Source organism: Pelodiscus sinensis, chromosome 16 (genome assembly GCF_049634645.1).
Source record: "Pelodiscus sinensis isolate JC-2024 chromosome 16, ASM4963464v1, whole genome shotgun sequence".
NCBI lineage: Eukaryota > Metazoa > Chordata > Testudines > Trionychidae > Pelodiscus > Pelodiscus sinensis.
The window spans coordinates 17,539,903-17,555,029 of NC_134726.1; the positions used below are offsets into that span (position 1 = coordinate 17,539,903).

The 15,127-nt window shown below is 46.9% G+C and overlaps 1 protein-coding gene across 8 annotated transcripts in view; it reads right to left on the reverse strand.

Moving 5' to 3' along the window:
* The window catches only part of SNX29 (sorting nexin 29), a 463,946-nt gene that overhangs the window by 234,716 nt on the left and 214,103 nt on the right, over window positions 1–15,127 (reverse strand). For all 8 annotated transcript variants that reach the window (XM_075899351.1, XM_014577718.3, XM_014577716.3 and 5 more), the window contains one exon: window positions 7,710–7,826. In XM_075899351.1, the coding sequence (XP_075755466.1) occupies window positions 7,710–7,826 (117 nt within the window). The remainder of the gene's footprint in view (window positions 1–7,709; window positions 7,827–15,127) is intronic.

The following is a 15,127-nucleotide window of genomic DNA, read 5'->3' on the forward strand; positions in this document are numbered from 1 at the left end:
ATGTAGTTTGCAACTGCTGTTTATAGCCATTTCATGCTATGCTTTCAAAGGTAACACTATATATATTTAGGATGCATTTTTAATTAAAACTAAGAATAGTATAAAGTGCCCAGTCTGAATATTAAATGTATAGGTTGGACCTCCCTGGTCCAGAACCCTCAGAACCGGAGTGTTCCTGAACCAGGGAGATTTCCAGATCATGGGAGGCCAGGACTCCCCTCCTGGCCATCAGTCCCACTCCCGGGCGCCAGCATGGACCACTGGGCTACAATCCCAGCCCTGGGCGGGGCTGCACTCCCACCAGCCCCATTGCCTACAGTCCTGGCTGGGATAACACTCCCAGCCACACTGGCCCCACTGTCGCCGGCCCTGCTGACACAAGCCCGGACTGTGCTTCTGATCGTGGCTGCCCCCAATCGCAGCTGGGCTCTTTGGTCCAGCAATATCCATGATCTTGCCGCACCACAGATGTTGCCGAACCACAGAGTACTGGATTTTAACCTGTACTATGCTGGTGAAAGAAAAATAATCAGAAAATAGTTAAAATAAAAGTTTTATACAAACAAGCGGTCTGTGTTTCCACAACTGGAAATCTTATGATTTGTTTTGGATCTATAGAAAGAAAAAGCAGTGTATACCAGTTCAAAAAACAGGTACTGTTTTCACTATTTTCATGTGTTGCTGGAGAAAAAGCTTTTTAATATCTAGTTATTCCAAACAGCATTTAAAATAAACAGGATATGTTCAATATGTAATATTTCAAATAATTTTTGCAAAACCATTAATCTTTTAGAGATGCCACACTGATGTGCAACTCTCTGCAATTTTTTATTATTATTGTTTTCATTATGATTACTATTCAGAGTCCATCCAGAGATAGATTTTTGTTTTAAATATCTGATGCCAGATGACTAGAAGACAACTAGATGACTGGAAAAAGCTTTTTTAAAATTCAATCTTTAAGGTAGAGATGGTACATATCAATGATGTTTTAAAGACATTTTGCAGTTTAAAATATCTGTATTTATTTTATAAAATGTCATAGTGGGAATTTCAAGAACACTTTCACACTATACCATTTTTAAACCTGCCAGAAAGACAAAGTAGGTGTTAAGTATTTAATTGTTTTATTAAGGTAGTATCTAGAGACCAACCAACATTAGACCTCATTGTGGCAAATGCTGTATAAACATATTGTAAATGAAACTTTCTGGACCTATTCAAAGTTTTGTAAAATGCAAAGCATTTTTCATGTTTTTCTTATTTGGATTTTAGTAATAGGAAGGTCCTGGTCTGCCAGCCCTGGAGGCAAAATCTTTGGGACAGATATAAGCTAGCAACACCTGTATTAACTTTTTCATCACAGTGCTTTCTGTATCTACAAGCCTTCCACCAATCCTGACCTGAAGTAACCATATTTAGTAGTAAAGGATTTCTTCATGCCTATTCATTCAATATCCCCTTTGCTTTCTATCAAGGTTAAGTTTTCTATCAAGGTTAGCAGTTAGAGACAACTGTGAAAGTGAATTTTACATAAATACCTGCCCACAAGCAACATTAGCAATAATACAGTAACAACTTTGAGTTGGTTCCAAATTGCACAGCAGTCAAGATGAAAAGCTAGAGATGAAAGGCTCTGCATATCATATATCTCTTCATACATCCCAGTCTTACAAGGGGACAGATAGGCCAAACAAAACCCACTCTTCTTTGCTGAGTCAGAGGTTTGTAGTTTAGAAGTCCAAAGAAGGGATGTAAAATCTCAGTTAATCAGTTAACTGGTTAAATGTTATGTTTAACTGGTTAACCAATTAAACAGGGTTGTGCTGGATTGTGCCCCCCATCACAGGCGGGGGCTGTTCTGGCTGGGATGGAGCACCCTGAGCAAGATGTGCTGGGCCAGGACTGCTGTGGACAGGGGATGCTCTGGACGGATTGGAACACCGCCCGCACACATCATCCATGGCAGGCTTGGGGCTGCTTCCTGCCTACCGGCTAACTGTTCACATTCCTGGTCCAGAGATGCAGGGTGCTAGACTGTGGGGGGAAGAGAGAGAGCTAATTAAAGGAATGAGTGCAGTGAGTTCATACTTTAGAGACTGTATGAATGTGACCAGGAATTTGTGCCAACTCTGTCACTGGGATGGAAACCAGTTGACTTCATAATGTCGAAAATGTACAATTTCCCAGGCTTATCCTGATCACAGCTGCATAACCAGGATTACAACCCTGACTGGAAAAAATTCCCTTCAAAGGCATGTGACAGATGAAATGAAGCAGATGGAAAGGCTCTGCTAAATAATGGCTGATGTAGATATAAAATGAGATTTACTTTCAAAGCCCTCAAAGTGATTGCAAGCTGCAGACTGTTGGCATATAAATGGTGTGGAAAGGGGAGCATGACCATTTTTCACAGGTGAGACCCTCTTGTGGGCTTGTCTAGTTCTTGGATGTGAATGAACAGTAGGACAGGGAAGAGAGAATTAAGGATGGAGACCTCCCTATAAACGTAGGCCAAAAGCCCAGAAAGAGATTGCATCAGAGGTGCAATAAGCAAGATAACAATCAGGCTTTCCAAAGATAGCCTGTTGCTTCTTCTTTTTTTTTGGCATAGTGTAATATCAGTGTGTACTTCTCAATGTGCCAGAAGCAATATTTCGCATAAGTGCATACAGTTCTTTTATCATTTGATAGCAGTCCCCCTGACAGTGTAATTCAGCATGGTAAACTAGCTGAGTCACTGAGATCAGGAAAGAGTTCTTTATCAGAAGAAACTTGGGAAATGAGGTTGCCTTTATTTAAACTACCAAAATTGCTGAAGAAGTTTTGGTCATTAAAAAGCCACATACGTACAAATGAATAACAGTCTCATTTAGTTAATACTGAGTATGCAAATGTGAGTTGCTTCCCTCATGAATAAAACTATTTTTAAATGTGCTAGCTAGTCTTCCATGCTACATTATTTCCAACTGAATTGAATGTCTCTCACTTTCTCAAAATTTGCCTGTCAATTTTTATTATTATTCAAAACAGATGCTACCAGAACAGTTTTAGTAAACTAGGCAGCTTACACTCTGTTAAGAGATGGAATTCATTTCAGCAATTTAAATTTAAAGCCCAGGTAGCTGTAAAATAGAACAGAAATAGCGATTTGGCTGTAACATTCTTTCCTGGAAAGTTACTTGAATTCAAATTTGTGACCACTCTAATTAGGAAATAATTCATCATTTAAAATAGAAAGAGCCTTCACATAAAAATATGGATGTAAACATTTTTAAGCAAAAGAATAAATAGGCTATATGCTTGGGGAACAAAAATAGTAAGGTTACTTAAAGGGTGAGAAATTGTTTTAGTGATTACAGCAAGAAATGGATAGTTTTATTTCCAATTAATTCATTATACGACCTTTAGCACATTACTTAACATCTGTCTGTACCTTTGAATACAACTGTCAAAATGAAAGTGTGATAATATCTATGCTTTACAAGAGAATTTCATATTTAATTAACATTTGTTAAGCACTAGTTACTCATATGGAAGGTACTGTCGAGGTACAACTGTGAATTCCTTTGTCTTCCTGACAGAACCTCTCTTGATACACATAGCTATTATAACACTAGATGAAGAGAAATTTGATTTGCTTTTTCCTCATTTTCACCTCCCAGCTTTTATATTCCATTTGTACTCTATTTAATAGGACTCAGAAGTGCAAAGTTTCCCCATAAGGGAGAAAAACAGAGGACAAAATATATTTTTTTAAAACCACAAGAAATCTACTCATATAAGAGGAAGACTATGTCATTTCATGAGAAAGACAGTGTCAAGAAAGAAAAGATTCATTCTCCACAAAGAGTAACCCTGCTACATGGCTCACTTGCTTTCTCAAAATATAAATGTCAAATTGATACACATGAAGTGGGTTCTATCTCTTAGAAGTAAAGCAATATTTTCTGGTAACAGAACAGTTTGTGATTTAAATTTGCAAGGAAACCAGTTCCCACTCTGATGTGGAAAGAGCAAGATAGACATTACATAGCTATGTAATAGACTTTCCTTGTGTAGTTTACTTTCCAACTGGATGAGGTGGAACAAATTAGACTTAATTATTACAGATAACAATAGTCTAACTAAGAAGGAATTTGGTCAAGTTTCTAAACAGTAGGGAAATGAGGACTCATCTATTGAAAAGGACAAAGTTATTATGTCTTCTAAAAGGTCAGTCTTGGGAAAAAAATATATTAGAACTGTTACAACATTCATCTAATAATGCAATTTGTCTTGTCTAGTTATGTAAAGTTTGAAAGTTAATATATTTTGCACGCCAAGATGACCCCAGATAAAGGAAAGATTATTTGATCATTAGGGAGCTAGTTATATTCTAACGGCTGATTCAGTGTTTAATAAATAATTTACATTATTAAAATCTACCTTCTATCGAGCTAAAGAACTAAAAAGTGCCAAGATATTACATTAACTAAAATAGTAAATTATTGGAATGAGTCAATCAAGTTGTAATTGATCTGAGATTAACTTCGCAATTGTCTTAAAGTCATCAGGTAAATTCTATCAAATGTCCTTGGTTTTTGGAAGTTTGTAGAAATATTACAGGTCAAATCCTGCTCCCCTTATTCAGACAAAACTCACTTACTTCATTGAGACTATTATTATTTATTATGTGTACTAGCCAATTAGCCCGTCATAAGACGGTATTTTCAGGTCTCTCCTCCACGTCGGTCTTCTCTCCTGAGCCGCTGGTCTCTCGCTCCATCTCTCTCTCTCTTTCTCTCCTCCTCCTACTGCCTCCCCGTCTCCCTCTCTCAGCTCTCCTCCACCTCCTGCCTCTCTCTCTGTCTCTCTCTTTCTCTTATCCCCCGCTCCTGACTCTCACTCTGGGGATCGCGGAGCCCAAATGGCCATTTGGGCTCCGCACTCCCCATGCTGCATGGGGAGCATGAAGCCCAAACAGTCGTTTGTGCAACTTGCTCTCACGCAGCTGCCCGGCTGAGCGGCGCAGAAGTCAGCCGAGCGCCACGGCGGGAGGCGAAGGGGGGCAGGGCGGTGACGTTCACGGCCAGGGGGCGGGGCCTAGAGCTGCTGTCACACCGCATGTCACCATCCCGCCCCGCCCCCCTTCGCCTTCCGCCGTGGTGCTCGACTGGCTTCTGCGCTGCTCAGCTGCGCTGCTCAGCTGGGCCTCCATGGGGGACCCCAAACAGCCATGTACTTCACCACTCTACCTCCTTTTCCCTCCCGCTGTAGCACTCGGCTGACTTCTGCGCCGCTCAATGGGGAAGCAAGCGGCGCAAGCAGCCATTTGGGCCCCACGCTCCCCATGCAGCACGGGCCGCCCAGAGGCAACAGCCAGCATTTCAGACAACAGCGCCGCCCAGAGGGAACAGCCAGAATTTCAGCATTACAGACTCACAGACATTGGGCTACTATATATATGATTACCACAGTGCCCGGGGCTATAACACTAGGTGAAGTGAGCAGTACTTGGTCCTATGTAGCTGACTGCTGGTAGTGCAAACAGATGAGAAACCTGAAATACTGGGTTTCCCTGTGAATGAAAACTTTTAATGTTTGCTTTTTCTATGAGACAGGTATCAAGAGCTCCTTACATTTGAATTAATTAAGAAAAAATTAAGGACTCAACAGGAAAAATCAACTGTTAGCTGAATAGACCATATTACCTAACAATAAATCCCAATATTTCCAAAAACACCATTTCGCACTGCCCACTTCAACCAGCACAAACCTCAGATCAACCTTTTCTTCCAAACCTGAAAGTCCAAAGGAAAGCAATAGCTGAGGGAAAACGTAAAAGCAGCAGGAACTGTCACCCACCCATGTCTCTCAGAAGCAACATAGGCAAGTGTCTCAAAACAGCTTCAGCAGCAGCTCAAAAACAGAAAGCAATGTACAGCATTCTCAAAGATCTTGCAGGCATCCCACCTCAGCAATACTTATGCTGACAAAATGATCCTCCTTAGTAACTTTCTCTAAAATTGTTTTCAGGGAAACAAATCCCACTCAGTTGTTTATTCACCACAGATTTCACCAGTACAATCTGCAAATCTGAAAAGTAGGAGCTACAGAATTCATAATGCTTGAAGTCTGAGATGTTTGGAATGCTCAGATGCCTAGAGGTATGTCTATCTATCCTCCAATATTTAAGAGCCAGCATATACAGGTTTCACATAAAAGTAATTGTTCTCTCCGCAGAAGATTATCTTGTTATAATGGGTTGCCTAGGCTTCAGTTCATAAAAAAAGAGACACTTACTTACCTGATGTGGAATGTTCTTCAAGATGTGTCATCTCTATCAATATTCCACTGTAATTAAGCATTCATGCCACACCCCCAAAGTCAAAGAATTTGAAAGTAGAGTCCATTGGCCCACATATGCACTTGACTCGCCTTATGCTTCCATCCAAGCTAATGAAGGGTTGGGCAGACTGACCTTTTCTATAGTTCCTTCTTCATTACAAATAAGATGGATCCATAGAAGAGAGATAGGAAAGTGGGAAGTTGAATATAAATGTAGACCATAGTGCTCAAAGAACCTTCCAATACAGATAAGTAAACTCCTCTTCTTTGAGTGATGGTCCCTACTGTATTCCACTGAGGATAAGTTACAAGTAGTTTTCTTTTCCTAGTCTATGGAAAACTGTCTTCCATGCAGATGATGCAAGATCCTGAAAGCCCCATTTCAAAAGGTAGTATTCTCCTACAGGAAGAGACCTGGAAAAGTAGTGCAATGTGCTGAATGGAGCAGAAGTAGATAGAGTTGAGTCAATTTAGGAGTGTGGGAAAGAAAGGAGGATTATGAGACATAGGAGGCAGAACAGAGCATTCTGGAGTTTGGGAGTGGAAATATTGACTTTCAATGCAGAGAGGTGATAAACTGTATAGCAAGGGGATGCAGAAAATGGAAGCCAAATAACCACAGCTCTGGGGAGGGAAGTAACATTCTGTCACCATGTACGGGGACACAACAAATATAGTCCAGTAATTGCTGGTAATGTGAAGGTGAAGCTATGGAACTTAGCACAGACAGTACCTTTTTACTTCTATTTTCCTTTTAATCGTTTTTTGTTTTAGAAAATCAACACATTCTTTCCAATGCCTTAGCATCTTTTATTTCAATTGCCTAGTATATAACAATTATTTATATTTATCACTCCATGCCTAAAATACATTTGCCTTTATATTCCTTTCAAAATGCATTAGCTTATCTTTGAGAAACTCAATTACCATAGGAACATTACAAAGTATTTTCAGAATACAAGAATACACTGACTATAGATGACTGAACATTACAGATAATACATGGAACCTGCTACATGAAAACCTGCCAATTATAGTTACTCTAAATGTATTGTGCTAACTTTTCATTATAAAAAATTCAGATTAGTAATAAAGATAAAGTGCAATTTATGAGTTCTTTATTCAAATACAAGTTTAATTTTACTATTCTTTTTTTTCAATTTCTGGTAATGTACACTGCTAAAGATGAGTTAAACAACAAAGAAAGACTAGAGGTCATGAGTTCCTGAAAGATGCATTAACCAATTATTCTTCATAAAACAATATTCATTTTATTTTTAGTGATCTTTACAATGAGAAATACTTCTGAAACTATAATGTTGTGGTATACTTCGAGAATCAGAGAAAAAGCAAAATGTGAAATACACAAACACACTTACCGGTCCTCTCAAATCAATAAGTTCCTGCCTCATTTGGGATACAAGAGCTTCTTTTGCCATTAATGCACGGTGTAGTCGCTCATTGAATTCTATAAGCTCCCCATGCATTTCTGCCACCTGAAAGACATACAACCAAAATGTTAGGAGTGAACAAATCTCCTGAGCTCAGAACATTTCTCTCTGTATTGAAAAGCTCAACAATATAGTTTCATATCCATGTATACAGTTCCTGTAAAATCAAAACAATATATTTCCCAATTAGCACATAGCGTTGTTAACGCAGTAATTGGGACAGTAACATTAATGACACACTGTGACGGGGCAGAACTGCCCCGCCACTCGCAAGCGGCAGCGGGGGCCGCGGGAGAGAGGGACGCAGGCGCCTCAGCGCCGGAGGACGCAGGGAACGGGGACGCGGAGGCCGCGGCGCGTCATCACGGCGCGCCCGGGAGCGTGGCGGGTGACGTCACGAGTGCGACGACGGAGGAGAGAGGGGGGAACCCGGAAGTAGAGAGGAGCAAAAAAGGGCCGGAACGAGAGCGGCAGGGGGAAAGCCAGGAGGAGGGAAGGCGAGCCACGGGCAGAGGAGCCCCGAGCGGAGCGGTCCCGGACGGGAAGGCAGGGAGCGGAGCAACCCGGTAAGCGGGGCAGCGGCCGGCGGAGTGGAGCTGGACCCAGGGCGGGTCGTGTATCCCGGGAGCAGGTGCGTTTGGGGTACTACCCCCCTGCTACCACCGAGAGGCACGCTCTCGGTGTCAGGGCCCTGGGTCGGGGTCCGGAGTGAGGGCGGGCCCGGACCCCCCACTCCGCCAAGGAGGCGTGCAAGCAAGCGGTGCATTGGGCACCATCTGACTGTAAACAAAACAGTGGGGGCGGCGGACAGGGGTCGCGCCCCGTGACACGTGGTGGAGAATGTGGGTGCTTTTGCGCCCCTGAAACCTAGGGTGCGAGGGTGGTGGTTTGTTTTGCCTTTCGTTTTCACCGGCGGAGGGCCACTCTATCCTAACTGCCATCTCAAATAGGACACGGCACCATGGATGCCGACAAAATTGTAGAATGGCTGGTGGATAGCCAGCGCCAGCTCCAGAGACAACAAACGGAGGCGTTGCGACAACTAACCTCCGAGTTTAGAGAGCAGCAGAAGCAGCTGGTGAGGGAGCTGAAGGATGGGACAGGACTGGTCGGACCCACCAATGAAGAAGAGGAGGAGGCGGCGGGCCCAGCGCGACTCCCCATCAGGCTCACCAAACTGGGGGCCGAGGACGACGCCGAGGCGTTCTTGGTAACTTTCGAACGAGTGGCCACGGCGGCCCGTTGGCCCCAAGAGCACTGGGCTACTATACTCGCCCCTTACCTGTCCGGTCCGGCCCAACTCGCCTACCGGAGTTTGTCCGACCGGGACTCGCTGTGCTACTACAAGGTCAAGGAGGCGATTCTCGACCAACTCGGTATTTCGCCCGAGACGTATAGGCAGAGGTTCCGGGCGGCCAGATATGCAACAGGGGAGCGGCCACGGGCAGTGGCGCAGCGGATCCGGGAAGCCGGGTTTCGGTGGCTGGAACCGTCCACCAAGACCGCGACTCAGGTGGCCGACCTGGTCGTACTCGAACAGTACCTGCAAGTGCTCCCCGCGGAAGGCCAACAGTGGGTCCGGCGACACCTGCCCGGGACCCTAGAGGAAGCGGTCACGCTCATGGAGCACTTCATGGCAGCCGAGACGCTGGAAGGACCTGGCAAGGTAGGCGCAACGACCAACCCGGTGGGTCGGGGAGGCCCTAGCCCCAAAGGGAAGGAAGGGCGGGACAACACGGGGCCTAGGGCTGGAAGCCCCCCAGTCCGAGGACCGGAGCGGCGATTGGCCCCGGTATGGCGTGGCACTGAGGACCACGGAAAAGGGGAACCCCGGGCCGAAGTCGGGAAGAGGGCAGAGGACACGCAGAGGATCCAATCAAAACCGACGTGCTACCAGTGCGGCCAGGAAGGCCACATCCGTCGGGACTGCCCTATGATGGACTGCACTTACGGCCAACCTAGACCCCGGAAGGGCCCGCGGCAGGAGGTAAGCCGGGCCCGCATGATAAGGCGGATACGCTTGAACGGGGAGGTAGTAGAGGCCGTTCTAGACTCGGGGTGTGGACAAACGTTAGTGCGGAGAGACGCGTTGGGAAGATCAGGGCACACGGGGGCCCAAGTTTGGATCAAGTGCGTACACGGGGACACCCGGCCGTACCCGACGGCCCGGGTGAGGCTACACGACGGGAGCCAGGGCGGGGAGTTACGAGTAGCAGTGGCTCACCGACTACCCTACCCCGTGTTACTAGGCCGGGATTGGCCCGGGCTGCGGCGGCTGCTAGGGGAACGGGGCCCTACCGGCGTAAGGGACACGCGGGAGGCGTGGGCTACCCAGGAGGAGGAGGAGGAGACGATGCCCCCACAGGGGCTAGACGGGGAAGAGGCGCGGGTGACCCTAGAGGTCGATACCGGCGACTTCTTAGCCTTGCAGCGGGAGGACCCGTCATTACAGCACGCCTGGGAAAACGCGCTAGAGCCCCGGGTGGAGGACGAGGGGACCCAACAGCAGAGCGAACAGGGACCCCACTTCGAGATCCAAGGGGACCGGCTGTACCGGGTCCCAGGGACAGCAGGCGGGGAAACCCAGCTACTCGTCCCAAAAGCGTACCGGTGGCGGGTGATGGAGATGGCCCACGACAATCCCTGGGCCGGGCACTTGGGAATTGAGAAGACACAACAACGGGTGATCCAACGGTTTTATTGGCCAGGGGTATACCAGGATGTCAAGAACTTTTGTAGATCATGCCCCCAGTGCCAACGGACAGCAGAGGCCCGGGTCCCACGGGCGGCCCTCGTACCCATGCCGCTAGTGTCCGAACCCTTCGAGAGGATAGGTTTGGACCTCGTGGGGCCCTTGGAGCGGACTCGGAGAGGGCACCAGTATATATTAGTGGTGGTTGATTACGCCACCCGCTACCCGGAGGCTGTTCCCCTACGCAAGACCAACGCGGCCACAATAGCCGACGAGCTAGTGAAAATGTTCGCCCGCGTCGGGCTCCCGAAAGAGATCCTGACGGACCAGGGGACGAACTTGGTATCGCGCCTAATGAAAGAGCTGTGCAGATGGCTGCAGATAAAGAAGATTCACACCGCAGCCTACCACCCTCAGACGGACGGGCTGGTAGAACGTTTCAACAAAACCCTAAAAGCCATGTTGCGGAGGCTGGTCCAAGATGACCCACGAGACTGGGACAAGCTGCTGCCACCCCTGCTCTTCGCAATACGAGAGGTACCGCAGTCCTCGGCACAACTTCGGGCGGTACTACAGCAGGCGGCAGCCAGCCTGACGAGCCGGCCAGGGAGGACGACCCGGGCATGCCACGAGATCACGACAGAACCGGGGAGTCGAGTGAGGGATCCGGTACGCCCCATCCCCCGGAAGTTGTGGGACACGGTCCAAAAAGAGCTGCAGGACATGTTGCGGTGGGGAGTGGTGGAAAAATCACGGAGCGAGTGGCGGAGCCCCATCGTACTGGTCCCGAAGAAGGACGGAGCTGTACGGTTCTGCATCGACTTCCGTAAGTTAAACGCGGTATCGAAGTTCGATGCATACCCCATGCCCAGGGTGGATGAGCTACTGGAGCGCCTGGGGCGGGCGGAATACTTATCAACGATCGACCTTACGAAAGGGTACTGGCAAATACCCCTGACGCCGGCGGCCAGGGAGAAGACAGTGTTCGCCACCCCGTTCGGACTATTCCAATTCGTCACCATGCCGTTCGGGTTACACGGCGCAGCAGCTACATTCCAGAGGCTGATGGACGAGATCCTAGAGGACCATCGCGACTACGCCACAGCATACATAGATGACATCGTCGTCTTCAGCAGGACGTGGGAGGAGCATCTACAGCAGCTGGGAGCCGTCCTGCGAACGCTCCAACGGGCCGGGCTCACAGCTAATCCCAAGAAGTGCCAGTTCGGGAAGAGGGAGGCAACACCTTCACGCTGGTGACGGACCACGCGCCACTGAGATGGATGCAGTCCATGAAGGACAACAACGCACGGATAATGCGATGGTACCTGAGCTTGCAACCTTTCCGTTTTGACATTAAACACAGACCTGGTAAAGATAACGTGAACGCGGACTGTCTTTCGCGGCTGCCGGGTGACGAGCAACCGGAGGGCGGACAGACCGTAGGAAGGGGGGAGATGTGTGACGGGGCAGAACTGCCCCGCCACTCGCAAGCGGCAGCGGGGGCCGCGGGAGAGAGGGACGCAGGCGCCTCAGCGCCGGAGGACGCAGGGAACGGGGACGCGGAGGCCGCGGCGCGTCATCACGGCGCGCCCGGGAGCGTGGCGGGTGACGTCACGAGTGCGACGACGGAGGAGAGAGGGGGGAACCCGGAAGTAGAGAGGAGCAAAAAAGGGCCGGAACGAGAGCGGCAGGGGGAAAGCCAGGAGGAGGGAAGGCGAGCCACGGGCAGAGGAGCCCCGAGCGGAGCGGTCCCGGACGGGAAGGCAGGGAGCGGAGCAACCCGGTAAGCGGGGCAGCGGCCGGCGGAGTGGAGCTGGACCCAGGGCGGGTCGTGTATCCCGGGAGCAGGTGCGTTTGGGGTACTACCCCCCTGCTACCACCGAGAGGCACGCTCTCGGTGTCAGGGCCCTGGGTCGGGGTCCGGAGTGAGGGCGGGCCCGGACCCCCCACTCCGCCAAGGAGGCGTGCAAGCAAGCGGTGCATTGGGCACCATCTGACTGTAAACAAAACAGTGGGGGCGGCGGACAGGGGTCGCGCCCCGTGACACACACAGACAGACAAAACACAAATCTTGGCCTAATTCATAATTGCAGATACTGACATCTACTTTGACCACACAACATTCCGGTTCTAACTTTCTATCTTATATCTGAGAAAAGTAAATGACAAGTGACAAACAGCTTCAGGGGGTAGCCAAGATAGTCTGTACAGGATAAACTTAAAAAACAAGAGTCTGGTAGCACTTTAAAGACTAACAAAACATGTAGATGGTATTATGAGCTTTAGTGGGCACAATCCACTTCTTCAGATGACCAGAGTGTTAGATGTCCAAAACTAAAATAAACAGGAGAGGGACTGGGAAGGGGGAGGAGAAGGAAAAAAATGGGAGTGCGGGGCGGGGAGGGGGGGGTACAAGAAGAGGTTGTGGGTATAACAAATGTCAAGGGGAAACCAGAGCTGGAATGTAACAGGAAAAACAAATAGTCATAAGCACCTAAAGACTGGATAGTCAAAAGAGGCAGATAAGAACAATTAGTAGGCAATAGAGAGGAAGAATACTAACACCACATGCTATACAGATAAAGAAGAGTCATTGGAACCTTCATTGTTTGGTAGGTTGATAATGTCCCCGCCATCCGGTATCTTTATTTAATCCATTAACATGAGTGACACAAACAGTGTCACTTGTCATTCACAGTACTGTTGTCAGTTTAACTTTTTAGATGAAAGTAATGGACTACAGAACTAATTTATATCAGAAACAATGCACACAAGCAATTTATCTGCAATTCTGCAACAGAGCTGGGCCCTGCAATGTTCCCACTATCCCACTCAAGCAGAAACTGCCAAAATGTCCCAAACTGTATGATATTTTGTGATAACAAATTGGGCTAAATGGAAAGAGTATTTGCATAGTGTCAGAAACCAAATGACAAAATAATCCAATCTTTTATTCCTGCATTAAAAACAAAACAAAGAAAAGCAGTTACCTTTGTTGTAACTGGTGTTTTTGAAGTATCTAAAAGGGTGTTACCAGAAGGAGGGAGAAAAAAATTTCTTCTTGGCCTCTGATGATAGGACAAGAAGCTTAAATTTCAGCAAGGAAGATTTGGGTTGAACATCAGGAAAAACTTCCTGTGAGGGTGGTTAAAACTGGAATAAAATGCCTGAAGAGGTTGTGGAATATCCATCAATGGAGAAATTTAAGAGCAGGTTGGATAGACATCTATCAGGGATAATCTAGACAGTGCTTGGTCCTGCCATAAGGGCAGGGGACTGGGCTTGATCTCTCAAGGTCCCTTCCAGTTCTAGTATTTTATGATTCTGTGTGTTGCTCATGTCCATTCTATTGTGTGCAGGGTCACCACATGCACAAGTGCCATTCCAATGGGTGCCAGAGCCAGACTCCTGCCCTCATGGCAGGACCAAGCACTGTCTCGATTATCTTCTGAAGAAGAAGTTTATTTTAGTTCTGGACATCCAACACTCTTGTCATCTGAAGAAGAATGGGGATACTATTGAGGGGAAAAGCTTCTGGCACCAATGCATGTGGTGAGCACACACACCTACAATAGAATGAACATAAGAAAACACTAGAAAAACAATAATAAAACAGAAGCTTCAGGGGGTAGCCGAGTTAGTCTGTGCAGGATAAACTTAAAAAACAACAAATGGTCTGGTAGCACTTTATGGACTAACAAAACATGTCGATGGAATCACGAGCTTTCGTGGGCACAGCCCACTTCTTCAGATGACTGAAGTTTTGAGTTTAGGATGTGCAGACCCAAAATAAATAGGGGAGAAGGTAGAGGGAGGAAGGAAAAAAAGGGAGGGGGGGTGGGAAACAAGCTCTATGACTTTGTCCTCATCCACAACTACTTCCAATTCAGAGACAATTTGTATCTCCGAGTCAGCGGCACAGCCATGGGCACCTGCATGGCACCACAACATGCCAACATCTTTATAGCTGACCTTGAACAATGTTTCGTCAGCTCTCGTCTCCTAACACTCCTACTTTACTTACTCTACATCGATGACATCTTCATCATGTGGACCTATGGAAAAGAGACTCTTGAAGAATTTCATAAGGATTTCAACAACTTTCACCCTGGACCAGTCTACACGAGAAATCTACTTCCTGAACACTACAGTACAATTAAATAATGGACAAATTTCCACCACCCTATACCGGAAACCCACTGACCGCTACACTTACCTCCATGCCTCCTGCTTCAATCCCAGACACATTTTTCAATCTATTGTATACAGCTAAGCTCTAAGGTACAAGTGGATTTGATCTGATTCCTCAGATAGAGACACACCTACAGAATCTATATAGAGCATTCCTAAAACTGAAATACCCACCTGGAGAAGTGAAAAAACAGATTGACCGATCCAAAAAAGTACCCAGACATGAACTACTTCAAGACAGACGCAAAAGAGAAAATAACAGAATTCTACTTGTTATAACCTACAGTCCACAACTCAAACCTCTCCAACCATTATACACAGTCTGCAACTCATCTGGAAAATGATCCCTCGCTCTCAGAGGCCTAGTGAAAAAAAGCCTATTCTCGCTTACAGACAACCCCCCAACTTGAAATGAATTCTTTCCAGTAACCATGCTACACAACCACATCATAAGCATCCA